The 26742-nt window shown below is 35.8% G+C and overlaps 1 protein-coding gene across 1 annotated transcript in view; it reads left to right on the top strand.

Annotated features, from left to right (window-relative positions):
• LOC309620732 (tigger transposable element-derived protein 1-like) overlaps nt 1-26742 on the top strand; it is a 69941-nt gene extending 43199 nt beyond the window's left edge. Inside the window, exon 2 of the mRNA XM_082377598.1 lies at nt 1-26742. This exon is cut by the window's left edge and continues 13842 nt beyond it. Coding sequence (XP_082233724.1) covers nt 21969-22448 — 480 coding nt within the window. The 5' untranslated portion in view covers nt 1-21968 and the 3' untranslated portion in view covers nt 22449-26742.

The raw sequence follows: 26742 nt of genomic DNA, 5'->3' as shown, positions 1-26742 counted from the left end.
TCTTAGGCTGAACACATTCAGTTTTTCAGCATTAAGTATGATGTTAGCTGTAGGGTTTTTGTAGATGTTCTTTATCAAGTTGAGCAAGTTTTTCTCTATTCCTAGTTTTCTGAGATTTTTTTTCATCAACAGGTTTTAGATTTTGTCAAAAGCCATTTCTGAATCATTTGGTATGGCTATATAATATTTCTCCTTTAGTATGTTGATATGGTAGATTACATTGATTGATTTTTGAATATTGAACCAGTCTTGCATACTTGGAATCAATCTCACTTGGTCATATTGCATAATTCTTTTTATACATTGAAGGATTCAGTTTGCATATAAAATGTTGGTTACATTATACATGTAAGTTCATGAAAGATATTGGTTTGTAGTTTTCTTTTTGTTTCTTTCCTTGTCTGGTTTTGGTATTAATGTATAATGACTTCATAAAATTAGTTGAGAAGTGGTTTTTTCTTCAGCTATTCTCTGGAAGAAGCTGTTGTAACCCCTGAAATTTCAAATTCTACCTTTCTAACATAGAGCTTCACAGGGCTGCAAAGGCCTAGCCATGCATTCCTTTGCTCTCACCAGATAGGTCCTCAACCCAGAGGGAAAGGTTGCCCACCTAGCTAGTTCCCAGATCAGCCAGACCAGATGTCACCCACCTGGTCCTCAACCTGATGGGTTTTACCTTCCTGTGTGCCCTTGAAATTATTCAAACAAGCAAACTGTATCCTCCCTTGGGAACCAAGGGTCACCTCACCCTCTGGTTACTATGAAGCCTGCCTTCCACATCCCCAGTTGGTTCAATCTACTCATGAGTCCAACCCCTGTGCACTTCTGCATGATGTGCAGTGTCTTCCTCCCCAGGATGTGAGTATTTGTCATTAACAAACTGCTGCTAATGTTATCTGTCCATTTTGGGTGTCAGGTGTCCTGCCATCTTTTACTATTTAGGGTGGGAGACCCTCTTTCACCAATGGAGTGAATAGTAGGTGATTAAAACAAATGTTATTAATTAAATTAATTGGAATTAATTCATAAATATTTGTTAGAACCATCCAGTGAAACCATCTGGTACATGAGATTCCATTTTGGAAATTTTTAAAATACAAATTAAATGTCCTTAATGGTTATGGAACTATTCACACTATTTCATCTTGGTTGAGTTTTGGTAGTGTGTAATTTTCAAGAAATTGGTCCATTTCTTTTAAGCTTCCCAATTTAGGAGCACAAAGTTGTTCATATTTTTCCCTTATTATCCTTTTAGTGGTTGCAGGATCTGTAGTGACAGCCCCCGTTTTACACTGGATTTTGCTGTTCTTATCTTTTTCACTTTTGATAGAGATTTGACAATTGTATTAAATTTTTTGAATAACTAGCTAGTATTTTAATTGATTTTTTCTGTTGCTTTCTTGTTTGTAATTTCATTGATTTCTGCTCTTATTTATTTTTTTAATGTATTTCTTTCTGCTAGTTTTGAGTTTCTTCTTTTCTCCTTTCTTGAAAACTTTCTTCTTTACTAATGTAAGCGTTTTGTACTATAACTTCTTTCAACATTGTTTTAGTTACATCCCAGAAATTTGATATGTTGTATTTTCATTTTCATTCAGTTCTATTTAGTGCTTTATTTTTTTAGACATCTTCTTTGACCGTGGATTCTTTAAATTTGTATTTTTAAAAACGTTTCGAAGTATTTGAAGATTTTCCTGTTGTCTTTCTGTTATTATTTTTATGTTGTATCCATTATGATCACAGTATATACTTGTATTATTTCAACTTTTTAAAAATATGTTGAAGTTTATTACCCAAGGTATGGTATATCCTGGTGAACATCCCATGGGTACTTACAAAGAATATGTATTCTTCAGTTATTGAGTGAAATGTTCTATAACTGTTTATTAGATCTTATTCATTGATGTGTCATTGAGTTCAATATCTTTGCTAATTTTCTGTCTAGTAATTCTATCAATTACTGGTAATGGGAAGGTGAAATCTCAAATTATATTTATGAATTTAGCTATTTTTCCTTTCAGCTTTATCAGTTTTTTTCAATGTATTTTGAAGTCCTCTTGTTTGGTACATACACATTTAGGATTTTTATGTCTTCTTGGTTGGTTTATCCTTTTAGAATTATGCAATGTGCCTCTTTGTCACTAGAAATTTTCTTTTTCAATAGGTTTACATTATCTTATATTAATACAGCCACTCTTGCTTTTTTTGAGTAATGTTAGTATGATATATCTTTTGCCATTATTTTCCTTTCAATCCTTCCTATGTTATCGTGCTTGCAGTGCATTTCTTGTATAGAGCATATAGTAATGTTTTAAACTCACCTGGGAGAAACTCTATGTTTTATTTGGTGTATATGGACCACTTAAAGTAACTATAGGGGATACCGTCAAGATGGCAGAAGAGTAAGACATGGAGATCACCTACCTCCCCCCAAATACATCAGAAATACATCTACATGTGGAACAACTCCTACAGAACACCTACTGAACGCTGGCAGAATACCTCAGACCTCCCCAAAGGCAAGAAACTCCCAACATACTTGGGTAGGGCAAAAGAAAAAAGAAAAAAACAGAGACAAAAGAATAGGGATGGGACCTGCACCAGGGGGAGGGAGCTGTGAAGGAGGAAAAGTTTCCACACACTAGGAAGCCCCTTCACTGGGGGAGATAGGATGTGGGTGGAGGGGAAGCTTTGGAGCCATGGAGGAGAGTGCAGCAACAGGGGTGCAGAGGGAAAAGCAGAGAGATTCCCGCACAGAGGATTGGTACTGACCAGCACTCACCAGCCCGAGAGGCTTGTCTGCTCACCAGCCAAGGCTGGTGGGGGCTGTGAGCTGAGGCTCTGGCTTTGGAGGTCAGATCCCAGGGAGAGGACTGGGGTTGGCTGCGTGAACACAGCCTGAAGGGGGCTAGTGCACCACAGCTAGGCGGGAGGGAGTGCAGGAAAAAGTCTGGAACAGCCTAAGGGGCAAGAGACCACTGTTTAGGGGTGCGAGAGGAGAGGGGATTCAGAGCACCGTCTAAACAAGCTCCAGAGATGGGCGCAAGCTGCAACTATCAGTGCGGACCCCAGAGATGAGCAAGAGACTCTAAGGCTGCTGCTGCAGCCATCAAGAAAACTGTGTGCAAGCACAGGTCACTATCCATGCCTCTCCTCCTGGGAGCCTGTGCAGCTCGCCACTGCCAGGACCCCATGATCCAGGGACAACTTCCCCAGGAGAACACTCGGCACTCCTCAGGCTGTTGTAATGACACGCTGGCCTCTGCTGCCACAGGCTCACCCTGCATTCTGTACTCCTCCCTCTCCCTGGCTTGAGTGAGCCAGAGCCCCCTAATCAGCTGCTATTTTAACCATGTCCTGTCTGTGCTAACAGATGCCCTCAGGCGACCTACAAACAGAGGTGGGGCCAAATCCAAAGCTGAACCCTAAGAGCTGTGCGAACAAAGAAGAGAAAAGGAAATCTCTCCCAGCAGCCTCAGGAGCAGTGGATTAAATCTCCACAATCAACTGGATGTACCCTGCATCTGTGGAATATCTGAATAGACAACGAATCATCCCAAATTGAGGTGGTGGACTTTGGGAGCAGTGATATATATATATATATTTTCCTTTTTCTCTTTATGTGAGTGTGTATGTGTATGCTTCTGTTTGTAATTTTGTCTGTATAACTTTGCTTTTAAAATTTGTCTTAGGGTACTGTCTGCCCTTTTTTGTTGTTTTTGTATTTTTTCTATGGTTTTTAGGGCTTGTTATTATTGGTGGATTTGTTTTTTGGTTTGGTTGCTCTCTTCTTTCTTTGTTTCTTTTTTATTACTTTTTAATTTTTTTATTGTTAATAATTATTTTTAATTTTTATTTTAATAATTTTATTTTATTTTCATTCTTTCTTTCTTATTTTCTCTCTTTTATTCTGAGCCGTGGGGATGACAGGGTCTTGGTGCTCAGGCGAGGTGTCAGGCCTGTGCCTCTGAGATGGGATAGCCAAGTTCAGGCCAATGGTCCACCACAGACCTCCAAGCTCCATGTAGTATCAAACGGCAAAAATCTCACAGAGATCTCCATCTCAATGCCAAGACCCAGCTCCACTCAACGACCAGCAAGCTACATTGCTGGACACCCTATGCCAAACAACTAGGAAGACAGGAACACAACACCACCCACTAGCAGAAAGGCTGCCTAAAATCATACTAAGGTCACAGACACCCCAAAATACACCACTGGATGTGGACTTGCCCACCAGAAAGGCAAGATCCAGCCTCAGCCACCAGAAGACAGACACTAATCCCCTCCACCAGGAAGCCTACACAACTCACTGAGCCAACCTTAGCCACTGGGGACAGACACCAAAAACAACGGGAACTATGAACCTGCAGCTTGTGAAAAGGAGGCCCCAAACACAGTAAGTTAAGTAAAATGAGAAAACAGAAAAACACACAGCAGATGAAGGAGCAAGGAAAAAACCAACCAGACCAAACAAATGAAGAGGAAATGGGCATTCTACCTGAAAAAGAATTCAGAATAATGATAGTAAAGATGATCCAAAATCGTGGAAATAGAGTGGAGAAAATACAAGAAAACATTTTACAAGGACCTAGAAGAACTAAGCAGCAAACAAACAATGATGAACAAAACAATAAATGAAATTAAAAATTCTCTAGAAGGAATCAATAGCAGAATAACTGAGGCAGAAGGACGGATAAATGACCTGGAAGATAAAATAAAGGATATAACGCTGCAGAGCAAAATAAATGAATGAAAAGAATTGAGGACAGTCTAAGGGACTTGTGAGCTAACATTAAACACACCAACATTCGAATTATAGGGGTCCCAGAAGGAGAGAAAAAGATACAGACTGAGAAAATATTTTAAGAGATTATAGTTGAAAACTTCCCTAATACAGGAAAGGAAATATTTAATCAAGTCGAGGAAGCACAGAGAGCCCCATACAGAATAAAGCCAAAGAGAAACATGCCAAGAAACATATTAAACAAACTATCAAAAATTAAACACAAAGAATAAATATTAAAAGCAGCAAGGGAAAAAAAACCAAATAATATACAAGGGAATCCCCATAAGTTTAACAGCTGATCTTTCAGCAGAAACTGCAAACCAGAAGGAAGTGACAGGACATATTTAAACTGATGAAAGGGAAAAACCTACAACCATGATTACTCTACCAAGCAAGGATCTCATTCAGATTCAGCAGAGAAATTAAAACCTTTAGAGACAAGCAAAAGCTAAGAGAATTCAGCACTACCAAACGAGCTTTACAACAAATGTTAATGGAAATTCTCTATGCAGGAAACACAAGAGAAGAAAAAAACCTACAATAACAAACCCAAAACAATTAAGAAAATGGTAATAGGAACATACATATCGATAATTACATTAAATGTCAATGGATTAAATGCTCCAACCAAAAGACATAGACTGGCTGAATGGATACCAAAACAAGACCCGTGCATATGCTGTCTACAAGAGACCCACTTCAGACCTAGGGGCACATACAGACTGAATTTGAGGGGATGGAAAAAGATATTCCATGCAAATGGAAATCAAAAGAAAGCTGGAGTAGCAATTCTCATAACAGAGAAAATAGACTCTAAAATAAAGACTATTACAAGAGACAAAGAAGGACACTACATAATGATCAAGGGATCAATCCAAGAAGAAGATATAACAATTGTAAATATTTATGCACCCAACATAGGAGCACCTCAATACATAAGGCAAATGCGATCAGCCATAAAATGGGAAATCGATAGTAACAAAATCATAGTAGGGGACTTTAACACCCCACTTTCACCAACGGACAGATCATCCAAAATGAAAATGAATAATGAAACACAAGCTTTAAATGATGCATCAAACAAGATGGAATTAATTGATATTTATTCGATGTTCCATCCAAAAACAACAGAATACACTTTCTTTCCAAGTGCTCATGGAACAGTCTCCCGGATAGATCATATCTTGGGTCACAAATCAAGCATTGGTAAATTTAAGAAAATTGAAATCGTATCAAGTATCTTTTTTGACCACAACACTATGAGACTAGATATCAATTACAGGAAAAAATCTGTAAAAAATAGAAACACATGGAAGCTAAACAAAACACTACTTAATAACCAAGAGATCACTGAAGAAATCAAAGAGGAAGCAAAAAAACACTAGAAACAAATGACAATGAAAACACGATGACCCAAAACCTATGGGATGCAGCAAGGCAGTTTTAAAAGGGAAGATTATAGCAATACAATCCTACCTCAAGAAACAAGAAACATCTCAAATAAACAACCTATCCTTCCACCTAAAGCAATTAGAGAAAGAACAAAAATCCTCAAAGTTAGCAGAAGGAAAGAAATTAAAAAGATCAGATCAGAAACAAATGAAAAAGGAATGAAGAAAACAGTAGCAAAGATCAATGAAACTAAAAGCTGGTTTTTTGAGAAGATAAACAATATTTATAAACCATTAGCCAGACTCATCAAGAAAAAAAGGGAGAAGACCCAAATCAATAGAATTAGAAATGAAAAAGGAGAAGTAACAACTGACACTGCAGGAATACAAAGGATCATGAGAGATTACTACAAGTAGTAAATGCCAATAAAATGGAAAACCTGGAAAAAATAGACAAATGCTTAGAAAAGCACAGCCATCAGAGACTGAAACAGGAAGAAATAGAAAATATGAACAGACCAATCACAAGCATTGAAATTGAAACTGTGATTAAAAATCTTCCAACAAACAAAAGCCCAGGACCAGATAGCTTCACAGGCCAACAAAAATAAACAAATGGGAGCTAATGAAACTTAAAACCTTTGGCACAGCAAAGGAAACCATAAACAAGAAGAAAAGGCAACCCTCAGAATGGGAGAAAATATTTGCAAATGAAGCAACTGACAAAGGTTAATCTCCAAAATTTACAAGCAGCTCATGCAGCTCAATATCAAAAAAACAAAGAATCCAATAAAAAAATGGGCAGAAGACCTAAATAGACATTTCTCCAACGAAGATACATAGAATGTCAGTAAACACCTGAAAGAATGCTCAACATCACTAACCATTTGAGAAATGCAAATCAAAACTACAGTGAGGTATCAACTCACACCAGTCAGAATGGCCATCATCAAAAAATCTACAAACAATAAATGCTGGAGAGGGTGTCGAGAAAAGGGAAACCTTTTGCACTGTTGGTGGGGATGTAAATTGATATAGCCACTACGGAGAACAGTCTGGAGGTTCCTTAAAAAACTAAAAATAGAACTACCATACGACCCAATAATCCCAGTCCTGGGCATATACCCTGAGAAAAACATAGTTCAAAAAGAGTCATTTACCACAATTTTCATTGAAACTCTATTTACAATAGCCTGGACATAGAAGCAACCTAAGTGTCTATCGATGTATGAATGGATAAAGAAGTTGTGGCACATATATACAATAGATTATTACTCAGCCATAAAAAGAAACGAAATTGAGTTATTTGTAGTGAGGTGGATAGAACTTGATTCTGTCATACAGAGTGAAGTAAGTCAGAAAGAGAAAAACAGATACAGTATGCTAACACATATATATGGAATCTAAAAAAAAAATGTTATGAAGAATCTAGGGGCATGACGGGAATAAAGACACAGACCTACTAGAGAATGGACTTGAGGACATGAGTAGGGGGAACGGTTAGCTGGGACAAAGTGAGAGAGTGGCATGGACATATATATACTACCATATGTAAAATCGATCACTGGTGGGAAGCAGCCACATGGCACAGGGAGATCAGTTCGGTGCTTTGTGACCACCTAGAGGGGTGGGATAGGGAGTGTGGGAGGGAGGGAGATGCAAGAGGGGAGATATGGAGTATATGTATATGTATCGCTGATTCCCTTTGTTTTAAAGCAGAAACTAACACACAATTGTAGTTGAATTATCCTCCAATAAAGATGTTAAATTTAAAAAAAATAATTATATGTTTGTACCTAAGTGTGACATTTTATTATTTGCACTCTATACATTTCTCTACTCTCTTTTTCTCTTTTCTTGGCTTCTTGTAAATTACTTGATTTTTTAGGGTTTCATTTTTTTTTTTTAATTATATTTGTTTTGAGTAAATCATTTTGTTTAATTTTCTTTTGGCTTCTCTAGATTTTCCAATATACATATGTAGCTTATCACAAACTGCTGATACTCAGTGGTTTACCTCTTTAAGTGAAGTATTGAAACTGCTTCCATTTGAGTCCCTTTACCCTCCCCAATTATTAAATATAATTGTCTCTGTTATTTTCTCCACATACAGCAAACACCACAATGCATGTTATAATTTCTTCTTTGACAATCATATATGATTTAAGGAATTCATTGGAAGAAGAAAAATCTCTTTTATTTACTTCTACACTTACCCATTCTGTTGTTCTCCTTTCTTTTTTCAATTTCCAATCCTTCTTATTTATTTTGTTTGAAAAGCTTTCTTTAGCCATTAGTCAAAGTAAGATTTACTAGGGACAAATTATGTTAGCATTCTTTTATCTAAGAATATCTCTTCATACCTTTTATTCCTGAGGAATTGTTTCATTGATTATAGAATTCTCAGTAAGTGTTTTTTCTATCAGTATTTGAGAAAATGTTGTGCCACTGTCATTTAAATTAATATCTCCCTATTGGTAATGAGTCATTTTCCTCTGGTTGCTTTTGAGGTTTTATTTTCTTTTTATTTAGTTTTCAGAACTTTAATTATGACATGTCTTGGCATGGATTTATTTGAGTTTATCTTGTTTGATATTTACTTGGCTTTTTGAATCTATAGGTTTATGCCTTTTATCAAATTTTGGATGTTTCCAGCTATTGTTTCTTCAAATAGTTCTTCAGTCACAATCACTCTCTTTTCTACTTCCAGGGCTCAAATGATATAAATATTAAATCTTGGATTATTATCTCACAGGTTCCTGAGTCTCTGCTCATTTTTATTTTTCAGTCTATTTACTTTTGTTCTTAATATCATGGAAATTCTGTTCCACTGTCATCAGTTTAACTGATTTTAACTTCTGTCATCCCTACTAGTGAGCCTTTCCAGTAATTTTTTATTTTGTTTTTTTTATTCTTCAATTCTTAATTCATATTGGGATCTTTTCATAACATATTTCTTTTCTGAGTTTCTCTACTTTTTATTCATTTCAAAGGAAATCATAATTACTTACTGACATAATTTTATGATAGCTGCTCTAAAATTGCAGTCAGATAATATCAATATTTGATGTATCTAATAGTTTTCTGTCCATTTTATTTTCTCATTTAAGTTGTGATTATCATTTTTCTTATATGACTAGTGATTTTTTATTATACCTGGATACAATTTTGGATATTATGTTAGGAGACTTCATTCTATTTAAATTATCTATTTTGCCAAACTGTCACTCTTTCAAGCTTTAGCATATATATTTTAGCAGCTCTCCTGGACTTTCCTGATGCCCCACTATAGGTAGATCAGACCTGCCACTCTCTGTGTTTGTAGGAAAGAAAATGGATTGGTCCACAGGCTCTACCAGTGATGATGCTGTGAACATATTGTATCTTTCACCAAGTTTAGGATGTTTTCAGACATTATTTCTTCAAATACTTCTCTGGCTGTCAGTGAGAGTGGAGAGGAGGTGACCTGACCCTTCATTGTTTCTACTATTGCCACTGCTGCATGCAGATCATACTCACCACTACCAGAAGTTTTCAGGCAGGAAATGGCTTTATCCACCTAAGATCTGCTGGGGATTCTGATGCAGGCAGGTAGGCCTACTGCTGCTGGCTGATGTGAGGCAGTGATTGGTTTGCCCTTGTAGAGTCTACTAATGATGCTTTAATGGCAGATTGTGCTACTTCTGCTGACCACTGCTAGGTGGAAATTGGATAGCCCAGCTGTGTTTTGCAACTGATATTGCTGTATGCGGATTAACCACTGCTGCCATTGGTTATGAATCTGCCTCCCAAGTCTCTACTGGGCTTTCCCTTTCCAGTGACTTGTCCAACACGGTCAGGATTTTCTTTTTTCATTTCCTGTTTTATGTTGTGTTTGTCTCTCTATCCATTGTGGTTGACAGTTTCAGGATGCTCTGTTGTCCACTGCAGCATGTATGAGAGATTAAAAAAATAAAGCACAGGGAATATAATGCAGTGTTGTTATACAACCACGGAGGACCAAAGTCAGTCAACCTTCTTCTTCACACCTTTCAAGTTATTTTATAATTGATTGTTGAATTATTTTCAGTATATTTACTTTTGTTTCAAAGAAAAGAGGGGTAAAGTGGTCCACCCCATCTTATTCTGGAACTGAAAGTGGATTATTTTTACAACTTATATTTCTTTGATGATAATTTATATTTTTTCATTTGTTTCAAGAGAATTCACAGGTACTTGCTAAAGAATTTTCATGATGACTGCTTTTAAAATCTTTTTAAGATAATTTCAAATTCTGATTCACCTTTTTACTGGCATCTGTCCATTTGTATTTTCTCATTCATATTGTGATATCTGTGGTTCTTGGTATAACAGGTGAGTATGCTTGTATCCTAGACATTTTTGGATATCATATTATGAGACAGTGGTCCCATTTAATCCCCCACTGAGGTGCAGTACAAGGGACTGTTGCCTTTGTACGTGTTCAACTTCCCTCTGTGCCCTGCTGACACACACCAGGAAAAGTGGAGTGCTGGTTAACAAAAAAGTGGAGTGCTGCTTCATTGTAGACTCTAGGGGGCAGGGGGTACAGGAGTTAAGCTTCTCCCTTCAGCACTACTGACACCTTCCCAATGAAAGGAGGTCATCATCTCACACCCCCTCATTGCTTCTGAGTGAGAAGGTTGTAAGATCAGCTTCTTGCTTGGCCCCACTGACACAAGGGAGTAAGGTAGTGCTTTGTTGCTCTGTAGTGGGGATGAAAACTGAGCAAGGGGGAGGTGAGTGCCAATTATCCCAACCTGCCACCGCCACATTCTACCCCATTAATGCCAGGTTGGAATAGAGGATCAGCTCCCTACTGGACCCAACTGACTGAAGGGATGTGGAGAAGCAGAGTGCTCATTATCCTGATTTTGAATCACCTTGTTCTGTGCAACTGATATTGAATGTTGCTAGAGGCCCAGCTTTCCATTGGCCCTGCTGACACTGGTAGGAGATAGAGTGCCACTAAGCTTTGCTTCACATCTCCTCTTTCAGTGACCTGTTTCTAGAAGTTTGTGGCCGGTTAGTTCCCCCTGGGGCCCTGCTGACACCAGGAAGATAGTGGAGTGCTACCTAGCTCCATTTCACACCACCATATTGAGTCTCATAGTAATGCCAGGTGGGGGTATAGGCACAGCCCCTCAATGAGATCCACTGACTCTGGGGTGAGGATGAAGCAGATTAGATACTAGCTTTACCTCACACTGCCTTGTTAACTCTCTTTGCTGACAAGTGAGAGTGGATGCTCAGATTGATGTTGGACTCTATTTGCCACTACTCCAGCAGGAAAATCTAGCACCACTTGCTTCCATTAAGTGAGAGATGAAAGATCAGCTCCTACTCAGCTTCATTCATACTACCCCAGAGAAGGAATCAAAGAGTGTCCTGCTTTCAAGGAGAGGTGAATGAATAAATAGCTCCCTCCTCCGCCCTGCCAACACAATCCAATGGGGAAATCAGAGCATCACCTGCTTCTGCCAAGCAAGGGATTAATTAGCTCCCTGTCTGGACTCACCAGCTTTACCATGCAGGTAAATTGGAGTGTCACAACATGATTCCATGTGGTGTGGTTACATATCAGCTCCTCATTCACCCCATTGATATCATGGGGAGGAGGCAATTTATTTCTGCTGGTGTCTGATTGGAGTAGAATAGTTATTGTTAAAAAGGTTTTCTGTTATTAGACTACCATTTTTCAGGTTTCTAGACTAGGAAGAATAAGCTTTTTTGAAGCTTCTTTTGTGTTACTGGTTAGTGTTTTGAGTCAGAGCCTGTTGCAATAACATTTTCAGGATATGTGTTAGCCAATAAGCAAAGCTTGAGAAGCCACTGCCATGTCGTACCTGAAGTCCTGAGCTCCCTAGGTAGTCCAACTTTTTCTTTCTACCTGTTAGAATTTTCTTATGATTACTTATTAAGTTACATCTGAGGGGGTTTTAGTTGTAAGAATAAGTAGCTGGGAGGAAAGGCCTACTCTATCACGCTAAGAATTGGGTCTGTTGGAGAATTTGGAGTTAGAAAATTAACATGTGGGAAATCATTTGACATTGAAAACTTATTACTTAAAATTTTTGTATGGTCTCCACTTAATCTGCTTAACATATAATTTCATCAGCACCTTAAAATAAAGAACTACTCTGAGTCCCAGTTTGTAAAAGGTTTTCCTTTCATTGGTGAAAACTTCCACAGTCTCATGAATTTGAGACTCTTCTTGGTTCTTTTTTTTTTTTTTTCTTTTATGACTAAAGCATCTTCTGATTGTACAAATGAATGGCTATGCCTACTCTTCTCTGTTCTGTCATTTGTATTTTAATAAAGCTAACTGAGATAGCCACATTAGTTAGTAGATAAAAGAAGAAACAAACATATTTTTAAAATATGTATGGCCTTTGTGCCCATACCATACTCTTTTGATTACTGTAGCTTTGTAGTATACTCTGAAGTAAGGAAGCCTGATTCCTCCAGCTCTGGTCTTCTTTCTCAAGATTGCTTTTGCTATTCAGGGTCTTTTGTGCTTCTAAGCAAAATGTAAAATTTTTTGTTCTAATTCTGTGAAAAATGCCATTGGTAATTTGATAGGGATTGTGTTGAATCAGTTGATTGCTTTGGGTAGTATAGTCATTTTCACAATATTGATTCTTCCAATCCAAGAACATGGTATATCTTTCCATCTGTTTGTGGCAGCTTTGATTTTTTTTCATCAGTATCTTATAGTTTTCTGAGCACAGGTTTTTGCCTCCTTAGGTAGATTTACTCCTAAGTATTTTTTTCTTCTTGATGCGATGGTAAATGGGATTGTTTCTTGAATTTCTCTTTCCGATTTCCATTGTTAGTGCACAGAAATTCAACAGATTTCTGTGTATCAATTTTGTAAACTGCAACTTTACCAGATTCACTAGTAGTTTTCTGGTAGCATTTTTAGGATTCTCTATGTATAGTATCATGTCATCTGCAAACAGTGACAGTTTTATTTCTTTTCCAATTTGCATTCTTTTATTTCTTTTTCTTCTCTGATATTCGTGGCTAAGACTTCCAAAACTGTGTTTAATAAAAGTCATGAGAGTGGACATCCTTCTCTTGTTCCTGATCTTAGAGGAAATGCTTTCATCTTTTCACAATTAGTATGATGTTAGCTGTAAGATTGTCATATATGGCCTTTATTATGTTGAGGTACGTTCCCTCTAGGCCCACTTTCTGGAAAGTTTTTATCATATATGTGTGTTGAACTTTGTCAAAAGGTTTTTCTGCATCTATTCAGATGATCATATGCTTTTTATTCCTCAATTTGTTAATGTGGTGTATCACATTGATTGACTTGCATATATTGAAAAATCCTTGCATCCCTGGGATAAATCCCACTTGATCATGTTTTATGATCCTTTTAATGTGTTGTTGAATTTGGTTTACTGGTATTTTTTTGAGGATTTTTGCATCTATGTTCATTAGTGACGTTGGCCTCTAATTTTCTTTTTTGTGTGATATCTTTGCCTGGTTTTGGTATCAGAGTGATTGTGGCCTCATAGAATGAGCTTGTGAGTGTTCCTTCATTTGGAAGAGTTTCAAAAGGGTAGGTGTTAACTCTTGTCTTAATGTTTGATAGTATTCACCTGTGAAGCCATCTGGCCCTGGACTTTTGTTTGTTGGAAAATTTTAATCACAGTTTCAATTTCAGCACTTGAGATTGGTCTGTTCATATTTTCTATTTCTTCCTGGTTCAGTCTTTCTAAGACTTCATCCATTTCTTCTAGGTTGTCCATTTTATTAGTGTATACTTGCTTGTAGTAATCTCTTATGATCTTTTGTATTTCTGTGGTGTCCATTATAACTTCTCCTTTTTCATTTCTAATTTGATTGATTTGAATCCTCTCTCTTTTTTTCTTGGTGAGTCTGGCTGAAGGTTTATAAATTCTGTTTATCTTCTCAAATAACCAGCTTTTAGTTTCATTGATCTTTGCTATTATTTTCTTCACATCTATTTCATTTATTTCTGCTATGACCATTATGATTTCTTTCCTTCTATTAACTTTGTGTTTTGTTTGTTCTTATTTTTCTAGTTGCTTTAGGTGTAAGGATAGGTTTTTTATATGAGATTTTTCTTGTTTCCTGAGGTAGGATTTTATTGCTATAAACTTCTATCTTAGAACTGCTTTTGCTGCATCCCATAGGTTATGAATTGTCATGTTTTCATTGCCATTTGTCTCTAGGTATTTTTTGATTCCCTCTTGGCACAAAATCAGAAATATAGATCAATGGAACAGGATAAAAAGTCCAGAGATATACCCACACACCTATGGTCACCTAATTTATGACAAAGGAGGAAAGAATATATAATGGAGAAAAGACAGTCTCTTCATTAAGTGGTGCTGGGAAAACTGGGCAGCTACATGTAAAAGAATGAAACTAGAAATCTCCCTAAAACCATACACAAAAATAAACTCAAAATGGATTAAAGACCTAAATATAAGACCGGATACTATAATTTTCTTAGAGTAAAATATAGGCAGAACATTCTCTGAGATAAATCACAGCATGATCTTTTTCAATCCACCACCTAGATTAATGAAAATATAAACAAATGGGACCTAATGAAACTTAAAAGCTTTTGCACAGCAAAACCATAAACAAGACGAAAAGACAACCTTCAGAAAGGGAGAAAATATTTCCAAATGAAGCAACTGACAAGGGATTAATCTTCAAAATATACAAGCAGCTCATGCAGCTCAATATCAAAAAAACAAACAACCCAGTCCAAAAATGGGTGGAAGACCTAAGTATACATTTCTCCAAAAAAGACATACAGATGGCCAGCAAACACAAGAAAAGATGCCTAAATTTGCTAAATATTAGAGAAATGCAGATCAAAACTACAATGAGGTATCAGCTCACACCGGTCAGAATGGCCATCATCAAAAAATCTACAAACAATAAATGCTGGAGGGGGTGTGGAGGAAAGGGAAACCTTTTGCACTGTTGGTGGGAATGTAAATTGATACAGCCACCATGGAGGACAGTATGGAAGTTCCTTAAAAACTAAAAATAGAACTACCATGCAACCCAGCAATCCCACTACTGAGCATTTACCCTGAGAAAACCATTATTTAAAAAGAGTCATGTACCACAGTGTTCATTGCAACTCTATTTACAATAGCCAGGACATGGAAGCAACCTAAGTATCCATTGACAGATGAATGGATAAAGAAGATGTGACACATATATACAATGGAATATTACTTAGCCATAAAAAGAAATGAAACTGAGTTATTTGTAGTGAGGTGGATGGACCTAGAGTCTGTAATACAGAGTGAAGTAAGTCAGAAAGGGGAAAACAAATACCATATGCTAACACATATATATGGAATCTAATTTAAAAAAAAGGTTCTGAAGAACCTAGGGACAGGACAGGAATAAATATGCAGGCGTAAATAATGGACTTGAGGACAAGGGGAGGGGGAAGGGTAAGCTGCGATGAGGTGAGAGAGTGGCATGGACATATATACACTATCAAATGTAAAATAGATGGCTAGTGGAAATCAGCTGCATAGCACAGGGAGATCAGCTTGGTGCTTCATGACCACGTAGAGGGGTGGTATAGGGAGGGTGAGAGGGAGATGCAGAAGGGAGGCGATATGGAGATATATGTATATGTATAGCTGATTCACTTTGTTATAAAGAGGAAACTAACACACCATTGTAAAGCAATTATAGTCCAATAAAGTTGTTAAAAAATAATAATAATAATAAAATTGCCATTTTAACTAAGGGAGTTAAAAAAACACACATGCGGGTGCCAGCTCATTTTAAAATTATAAAACTTTTATGCCAAGTTCCCCAAATTAATCCTTGTATGATTCCTTTTTACTAGAAGACGAGCGAGTTTACAGTGATATATCATTGCACTTGAAGCAGCTGCCACAGCCCTCATCATCTATACCTCCAGAACCTATAGACAAAATGCCTTTTATAAGCCATGCTGAGAAGCCAGGGAGCCATTCAGAGTTATTCTAGGTGGTTTTGTTAGCTGGCCAACATCAACATTTTCTGTGGCTTTATGCTGCAGATGACCTATATTGAGCAAGTAGTAGCAGCCAGGTAGTACCAGTTCCCCCATTTCCAATGCCCACTATGTAATGAAGATACAGGTGGGGTAGATGGTGAACACTGCAGTCCCTCTTTTCCTGCATAGCTATATGTTGTGGGAAAGCTGCTTCAATGGACTTACCAGCTGAAGTCAGCTCTCATACTCTCAGCTTCCTGAGTTGGAAGACATATTCTTGGTAGAGTCAGAAGCTACTGAGCATTGTCAGATCCCATTCTCCCTGGCTTTATACTGCAGAAGATCCATAAAGGGCAGTGACAGCACTAGTTCACCCCCTCCGTCCCACACACACACATACAGATCCTGCTACATAGAGAAGACCTGGGTGAGTCCACCATGAAGAGTGAGTTCCCCATTCTACCTCCTCCAGCTCCAGCTAAACCACTCAGATTTTCTATCTAGGGTAGGGTCAGAGCAAGTCAAAAGCTCAACTTCAGTTGAATAGAACTATGGAACAATTTATGCCCAATATATAAATTTAGGAGGACAAAAACAATAGAGCAATCAATTAGATAAATCTAACAGATGGTTATGATACCAATATTGCAGATAGATCAGAAGTTTAATCAGGAGGTCAGAGAAAAAACAGTCAAAAAAGTTTATCTAAAATGAGAGCCATTCCTGGTATTCAGAGAGATTGTGAAAATGCACAAGGCTGTGGCCTCTGTGGAGCAACATCAGAGACTGCACCCTGTAAGAGAAATAGATTTTACTGAACTAGTCCATCTCAGTCATTACATAAACAAGTAAAGGACAACAAAACCAAGTTTGAATGAGCAGTACAGGAGATTAGTATCCAGAGTGGCTACATTATATTTTCTAAAATTTCTAGTTTTCAAAGAAATATCATGAGACATGCAAAGAAACAGGAAGGTCTGACACATGCACAGGAAAAACAGCAGGCAGTAGAATTCATCTTTGAGGGACCCGGAAGTTGAACTAAGCAGAAAAAGATGTCAAAGCAACTAGAAAAGATATGATCAAAGATGAAAGAATTAAAGGAAAGTATGATGATAATTTCTCATCAAATAGAGAGTACCAATAAAGTTACAGAAATTATATAAAGGAGTAAAATAGGAATTCTGGAGTTAAAAAGTGTGATAGTCAATATAGAAAATTCAGTAGAGAGATCAACGCTAGATTTGAGCTGGCAGAAGAATCTGCTAGCTTGAATACACATCAATGGAAACTATGCTGTCTGAAGAAGAGAGAAAAAAATGAAGTAAAATGAACAGCACCCCAGAGAAATGTGGAGAACCTTTAAGTGTACAAATATATATATAAAGGGAATTCCAGGAGAGGGGAGGAGAGACAGAAAGAATCAGAACATATATTTGAAAGAATAATGACTTAAAACTTCTCACATTTAATGAAAAACATTAACGTATACATCCAAGAAACCCAAAAAAAGTTAAAGTAAGATAAACATTGAGATCCACAACCATATAAAACAAAGTCAAATATTGAAAGACAAATACAAATAAAAATTCTTGAAATCAGCAAGAGAAAAACAATTCATCAAGAACATGGGAACTTTAATAAAATTTGTAGCTGATTTATCATTAGAAACGATGGAGTTCAGAATGCAGTGAAATGACATATTCAAAGTGGCAAGGAAAAAACTTGTCAGCTAAGAATCTTATATCCACCAAAACTAATTTTCATATGAAAGTGAAATAAAGACATTCCCAGATAAACAAAAACTGAAAACATATTGCAAACAGACCCACATTAGAAGAAACACTAAAATAAGTTCTTCAGGCTGAATCAAATGACATCAGAGTGTATTTCAAGTCCATATGAAAACATAAAAATTATTGGTACATGTACTCATGTAGGTAATAATAAAAGACAGCATAATTGCATGATTTCACCTTTTTTCTCTTACTGATTTTAAAAGATTTCAGAGAACATTCTGTGTATATAATTGTATTGTCAGGTCTATAACACATATAAATGTAATGTATTTAAATATAATGGCACAAAAATGTGGGCTGGGAACAAAGCTGTACTGTTGTAATATAATGTGACCAGATAATAAATCACATCCACAGGAAGAAATGTAGAAAAATGGTAAATAGGAAGGTTAAAATAGAAAACTCTATAAATATGTACTTGCCCTGCTTTCTCCTCTCAGGTTATTTAAAAGAAAAATGTATATAAAGTAATAATTTTAAAAATGTATTGTTGGGTTCATAAAATATATTGACATAATATGTATTACAATAATAGCATAAAACAAGAGTTGGGGAGAGAATAGAGTAACTAAGAGTAAAGACTTATATTTCAATGGAATGTCAGTATAAATCGGAAATATATTTTGATAAGTTAAGATGTATATTGTAAATCCTAGAACAACCACTAAAAAACAATCTCCCAACTATGGCTTATAAAAAATTAAACAAATTAAAGTATCACAATAGAGCATATTCATTTGTTGCAAAATAAGTCTGTAAATAAGGAAAAGAGGAGAAAAACCCATGAGGCATAGAGTAAAGAAAAATAAATTGGCAGATGTTTATCTAACTATATCAATAATATCATTAAATGTAAGTGTTTTAAACAATCCAATCAAAATGCAGAGATCTGACTGAATTAAAAAATTAAGATTCAACTATATACTGGTACAGGAGACATACTTTAGCTTAAAAGGTACAGATAGGTTAAAAGTAGAAGGAAGAAGAAAATACTGATGCAACAGCAACCAAAAGAAAATTGGAGTGGCTATATTAATATAAAATGAAACAGGCTTTAAGACAAAATTTTTACTGGAGACAAAAAAGAATGTTTTGTATTGATAAGATTATCAATCCACCAGGAAGGCATAACAATTATAAACATATATGCACCTAATCCTCAAAATACATGAAGTGATAAGTGACAAACTTGAAAGAAGAAATAATTTAGTAATAATAGTTTTAGATGTCAATAAATCACTTTAATAATGGATAAAGGACATAGGCAGTTCAACAAGGGGAAATAAAACATTAACAAGAGCATAAACCAACTAGATTAGTAAACCTAACAAACACCTATACAAACACTCCATCCAACAATGGCAGAAAAGATATTTTTCTCAAGAGCACATAGAATATTCTCTAAGGTAGACCACATAGTAGACCATAAAACAAGCCTCAAAAATTTGAAGGTTTGAAATTATATAAAGTATGTTCTCTGAACATGATGTAACAAAATTAAAGATCAATAACAGAAGTAAATTTGGAATATCCACAAAGATGTAAAAATTGCATAGCATTCTCCTAAATAACCAATGAGTCAAAGAGGACATAATAAAAGAAAGTAGAAAATAATCATTGAGGTGAATGAAAATTAAAACCCAATATACCAAAACATGGGTGAAGCTAAAACAGTATTTAGAGGAAAATGTGTAGATTCAAAGGCTTATATTACAAAAGAATTTTCTCAAAAAAATATCTCAAACCAATAACATAGTCTTCCACCATAAGAGACTAAAATAAGAAGACTAAATTAAAACAAGCAGAAAGAAAGAAATAAGCATGGGTAGAAATAAATGGAAAAAGAAAACAATACAGAAAATCATTGAAATCAAAAGGTGGTTCTTTGAAAAGATCAACAAATTTGACTGGTCAAGGAAAAAGAAGACAAAAATCAATTTTCTAAAGCCAGGAATGAAAGAAGGGAGATCACTATTGACTTTACAGAAATAAAGTGTTTATACAAGAATACCAGGAACACTTTATGTGAATGACTTAGATGTAATGAAAAAAATTGCTAGTATATACAAACTATAGAAACTCATTCAAGAAGAAAAATAAAATCTAAATATATTTATAACAAATAAAGAAACTTATCTAGTAATTTAAAAACTTACAAAGAAAAGGGCAGGCTCAGATGGTTGTACAGAAATTTTTAAGTATTTATAGTGTTATAGAAATATTTAAAGAATAATTAACACCAATTTCTCACAAACACTTCCAAAAAACTACAGAGCATGGAATCATTCACAAATCTTTCTACAAGACAAATACTACTCTGATATCTTAATCAGATAAAGATATGATAAGAAAATAAAATATGGAACAGTATTTCTTATGAACATAGACACAAAAATCTTCAACAAAATATTGGCAATCCAGATCTAGCAACATATAAAAAGGATCCTATACCATGACCAAATAGGATTTATGCCAGAACACAACATTTAACAGGTAAAATCAATCAATAATATACATCGTATTAATAGCTTAAAAGGAAAAATAAAGCACAGTTATTTGAATACAGTAAGTCCCCTACACACGAACCTTCAAGTTTTAAGCTTTCAAAGATGCGAACATGTGTTTGCATATCCAATCACATAAGTTAGTTCACATTTCTGGCATGCATTGTCACAGGCGTGCATCCTATACAAGTGGTTGTGCTTTTGTGTACTTTACTGTATAGTTCTGTACAGAGTGCAGTAGTACAGTATCTTTATTTCAAGCCCAGGGTATCTGGAAGCAAACATAAAATCAGTGGTGATATAGCTGGTACTGCTATGAAGTGCCAAGTGATAACAATGGAAACAATAGTGAAAATAATTGAGAGACTAGAGTGAGGCGAAAAGATGGTAGATGTCCTCATTCTTATAATGTGAATCGTTCAACCATTGGCACGATGCTAAAGAACAAGGACAAGATCATGGAACATGTGAAGTCTGCTGTGCCAATGATGTTGACAATAATATCGAAGAAGCAATCAAAAGTGATGAAGGAGGTGAAGAAACTTCTCAGTGTGTGGATGCAGGCTCAGCATCAGTGTTGAGTCCCACTCAGCTTAACGCTGATTCAAGAGAAAGCTAAAAGCCTTTATGAAGACTTTAAGGAGAAACACAGTGAAGAATCAGAGGGCACATCTTTTAATGCCAGCCATGGTTAGTTTCATCAGGTCAAGGCTAGAGCCAACCTTCACACGGTAAAAGTAAGTGGCGATACAGTGAGTGCAGATATGGCAGCTGCCTAGGAATTTCCCGAAACACTTTGAGAAATTATTGATGAAGGCGCATATTTACCTGAGCAGGTTTTTAATGTGGACGAGACAGGATTGTACTGGAAAAGGATGCCAGACCAAAGTTACATCAGTAAGGAGGAAAAGTTGATACCAGGCTATAAAGCATACTAACTAAAGGCTAACTGTGGTTTGGTGGCAATGCTTCCGGCGATATGAAGCTGAAGCCTCCCTTAGTTTATCATTCAGAGAACCCGAGAGCCCTTAAATACATAGCCAAAGGCTCTCTTCCTGTTGTGTGGAAGAGTAACCCCAAAGCCTGGGTTACACGGGCCATTTTCCAGTACTGGTTTTTCCACCACTTTTTCCTGGAGGTAGAGAAATATTGCTTGGAGAAGGACATTACATTCAACATTCTTTTGCTGCTCGACAATGCTCTGGGCCACCCTCCATTCATGGACGACTTTCATCCCAAGGTCAAAGTAATGCATCTGCTACTGAATGCTACATCGCTCATACAACCTATGGACAAGGGATATAATATAGTCACTATAACATAGCGACTTTCAAGAAATATTATTTACGTCACACTTTTTGTCAGGCAGTAAAGGTGAGTGATGAATCAGGAACAACCTTGTAACAATTTTGGAAGGACTATAACATCTACAAGGCCATAAAAAACATTGACTTTGCTTGGCATGAGGTTATGGCCATCTCCACGAAGGAGGTTTGGAAGAAATTTTGCCTGCAGTTTATTCACAATTTTTGTGGATTTGAGAAGGTGGATGAGGAGTCCAAAGAGGTCTTCAGCAACTTAGTGACCCTCAGCGAGAACCTGGAGGTAGATCTGCAAGAGGATGACTTCATTGAACTCCTTGCTGTGCAACACGAGGAGCATACTAATGAATACCTGATGGAATTGGAGGCCCAGAGAAAGAATGTAGAGAGACAAGAGGAAGAAGAAGTAACTGAAGAACTGAAGAGATTCACGATTCAGGAAATGGCAAGGGCATTTTCTTTATTTGAGGAGGCACTGTTAGTTATTGAGGCACAGGACCTGAATGTAAAACGGTACATGAAGGTTGCAGCAGCCATTCAGAATGCAATACAGTGCTACCGTGTCATCTATGATGGGAAAAATGAACTACTACCCAGATATCACTGGATTGTTTTTTCAGGAGGGTAGATAAAATTGAATCCAGCAAGGAACCAGAACCTGTGCAATCAACGTCAGGCGTCAGTGAAATTGCAGCTTCCCCTCCATCTCATATTGCTGATGATTTTTCAGTTCTACCATCTCCTACCTCCTCTCCCTCCTCCAGTCAGTAACTCTTTTTGCCTGTTCTCTCAATGCCAGCCCCTGCATGCCAGCTGCTATACTGTACTACTGTACAATACTTTTCAAGGTACTGAACTGTAAGATTAAAAATGTTTTCTTTATTTTTTGTGTTTGTTTTTTTTTTAATGTATTATTTGTGTGAAAAGTTTTCTAAACCTATTACAATAAAGTACTATATAGCCGATTGTGTTAGTTGGGTACCTAGGCTAACTTTGTTGGAGTTACGAACAAATTGGACTTATGAACGCACTCTCGGAATGGAACTCATTTGTATGTAGGGGACTTACTGTAAATGCAAAAAGAAGCACTGACAAAATCTAACTCCATTTCATGATAAAAACACTTAACAAATTAAAAGTACAAGGGGACTTCCTCAGCCTGATAAAAGGTATCTACGAAACCCACAACTAACTTAATGGCGAAATGTTGAATTATGTTCTTTAAGATTAGGTACAAGACAAAAGTATCCACTCTCATTGCTTCTATTCCACTTTGTATTGGAGGTTCCAAGCAGAGTAATTAGGCAAGGAAATAAAACAAAAGACATCCAGATTAGAATAGAAGTAAAACTCTCTCTATTGTCAGTTGACATTATCTTGTATATAGAAAATCTTAGAAAATTGTTATAACCACCTCTTATTCACTCCATTAGTGAAGGAGGGATCCCCTGCCCTAAACAGTGTAAGATAGTTGAACACATGACACCAAACACTGTACAGATGAAATTGGCAGCCGTTCATTAATGCAGTATACTCACAGCTGGAGCAAGGAGGACACCATACACCATGCAGGGCCACACAGATGTTATACCTGGGTGCAGAGTGAAACAGCAGTAACTATGTAAGGCAGGCTTTATAGGAACCAAGAAGTGAGGTGTCCCTGATTCCCAATGGAGCAAGTGATTGGCTTATTTGAATGTTTTTACGAGCTGGCAGGGAGGTGAAACACATTAGGTTGAGGACTGGGTGGGGTGGATCTGGTCCAGTTGATAGGAGAACCAGCCAGGTGGGGGACCCTTCCTACTGGATGTGGAGCATATCTGGTGAGAGTAGGAGAAGTTGTGGTTATATATTTGGGGTCCTGAGGCTCAAAGATGTCAAAGGCAGCACTTGAAATTTTAGGCCTTACAATAGAGGAATCCACAATAAATCTTTAAAAACTATTAAGTATGTTCTTCAAGGATGCAGAATATAAGATCAATATATAAAGATCAATTATATTTCTATATACTGTCAATGAAAAATACAAAAAGGAAATTAAAACAAAAATATTCCTTTTAAAATAGCCTAAAAATAAAATAAATAGGAAGAAATTTAACACAAGGAGTATAAGGCTTATACACTGAAAATTATAAAATATCATTGAAAGAAAGTATAGAAGACAAAGAAATGGAAAGGCAGCCCATGTTTAAGGATATAAAGACTTAATATTGTTAAAATGGCAATATTCTCCAAACTTATTTACAGATTCATCACAATCCCCATCAAAATCTGGGCCAGGTTTTTGTAGAAGTGGACAACATGATCCTAAATACATATGAGAATACAAGGAACTCAGAATAGCCAAAACAATTTTAAAAAAGAAATAATTTGTAGGACTCAGATATCACATATTCCAAAACTTACTACAGAGCTACAATATTCAAGAGAGCATGGTACTGGTATAAGCATAGGCATAGAGATAAACAGAGTAGAATTGAGAGATTGGAAATAAAACCAGCTATTAAAACCACATATTACATGGTATCATTCATATGAAAATGCGGTAAGAGGAAAATACGTCGAGGGAGAGAGTAAATTAATGGTTGCCTAGGTCTGGCAGTGGGGTGGGAGGTAATCAGGTGTGACCACTATGGGTCTAAGGTTTATTTGGGGAGGGAGAATTATAATGTTCTAAATTTAGTTTGTGTTTACTTTTGCACAAGTTTGTGAATATACTTGTATACTTTAAATTTGTGAGTTATATGTTATGTGCATTATACTGAAAGCCACTAAATATATGTAGAATTAAAATCTATGAAAAATAATACAAAAGGCAAGAATGTGGTAAAAGGAAATAAAGTGTTCTAAGGTTCTAACATTATCAGAAAAATAGTAAAGTAATAATTTGTATTAGGCTCTAATAAATACAGAGTACATGTTGTAATCTCTAGGATAGCAACTAAAATAATACTAACTGAATAAATAGGTATAAAGTTAATAGAAGGAAAAAGGAAAAATATAAAACTGTAAGAAGGCAAAAAAAAAAAAGACAAGATAAAGTAGACTGGTAAGCCATAGCAAATATGGTAAATAGAAAATAAATGGTATGATACTAGATATAAATCCAAATATATCAGTAATTTTATTAAATATAAATAGACTAAATAAGTAAAATCTAAGATTATCAAATTAAAAAGAATTTGAAAAAAACAAAAGAAAATTTTAAAAACCTATGCTGCCTAAAAGATACATACCCTTAATATAGGGATTCAGAGATGTAAAAAAGAGTGGAAAAGGATACTAATAAAAGAAGAATGCTTATTCAATATAACACAATATATACTTAAGCATTACTGGAGATACGGTGTGACATTCGGTAATCATAAAATGATTAGTTCAAAAGAAAAGTGATTCAATTTTAAAACTTCACCCAATAACAGCTCAAAATAGATAAAGAAAAACATAAATTATAGCTATGAAAGAAGAAATAGACAAATTCACAATGATAGTTGGATATTTTAACACATGGATGAAAAAATGAGCAATACAATTAACAAACTTGCAATAAAGAAATACACAGAACACAGGACCCAACAAATTCAGAATATACATATTTTCAAGTCCACATGGAACATTTAAAAATAACTACGTGCTGGATTTTAAAGCACATCTTATAAGTAAAATTATTCAAAAGTGTTCTCTGATACAGTAGTATTAGGCTGGACACTGATAATGAAAAGCATAATTAGGAAATCACCAAATGCTTGGAAATTGAGCTATATACTCATCCCAAATGATCAAACAAATAAAGGCAAATTAAGCACTTCAATGACATATATACACTAATACGTATAAAATAGATAACTAATAAGAACCTGCTGTATAAAAAATAAATTAAATTTAAAAATATTTCAAGAGAAATTAGAAAATATTTTGAACTGAGTAATAATAATGATACAACACATCCGAAGTTATGGAATACAGATAAACTTTTTGAGGGAAATTTATGTTCTTTCATGCATATATTTTCATATTCATGAATATATAAAAGGCTGAAAAATTGGATTTTTTTTTAAATCCATAAAACAAAATACAAATGTTCAACAGAGAAAACAAAGCCAAAATTTAATTCTTTGATAAGAATAATGTGATAAATTACATTGTTGCTGCTAACTCCTCTCTCTCATGTAAGAGAATTATGCATTCATATCCATTGCTTTGTGATTTTACAGCCCCTTCCACTGTGAGCAAGTATTACTTCCCCACCACATGAATGCATTTGGCCTTATTACTTTCTTCGGCCAAGAGAATGTGGGTAGAAACAACACTGTGAGTGTTCCAAATCTAAGTCTTTAAAAAAATAGCAATTCTCTACTCTCCCACTTGCACTTTTGTATTCTGACACAAGTAGAATATGCCCAGAGTGTTTGCTAGTTTAAGAAAAATGAGGAGAAATGTGGACCAAAGTCAATTCCTACTTGCAGACTGGACTAAGCCTAGCTGACCCAGGGAATGAAATAGAGCCAATCTACAAGTACATGAGGGAGAGAAAAATATTTATTATATAATGTTTGTTATTTTTTTCTCATATAGCATGAATAAAGCAAAAGTTGCCTTATATTATTTATAAAATTGATGGGACTTTGGCAAGATAAGTCAAGAAATGAAGAGAGGAAACAAAAATCACCAATTTCATGAATGAAAAAGGGCACATTGCTATAGATCCTACAAACAAGAAAAGGATAAGACAAAACTGTGAAAAAATTTTATATCAATAATTTTGACAAATTAAATAACATGAGTAAGGTCCTTAAAAAGACAACTTACTAAACTATTAGAAATAGAAAATCAGAGTACTTTGATCTATGTCTATTAAATGAAACGATTCTGCTAATAAGATCCTTTCTCTCCAAAAACAAAACAAAAAACAAAAAAACAAA

This window comes from Balaenoptera borealis (assembly GCF_965194805.1).
Source record: "Balaenoptera borealis genome assembly, chromosome: X".
Classification (NCBI taxonomy): domain Eukaryota; kingdom Metazoa; phylum Chordata; class Mammalia; order Artiodactyla; family Balaenopteridae; genus Balaenoptera; species Balaenoptera borealis.
This window is presented reverse-complemented; position numbering and strand designations above follow the sequence as displayed.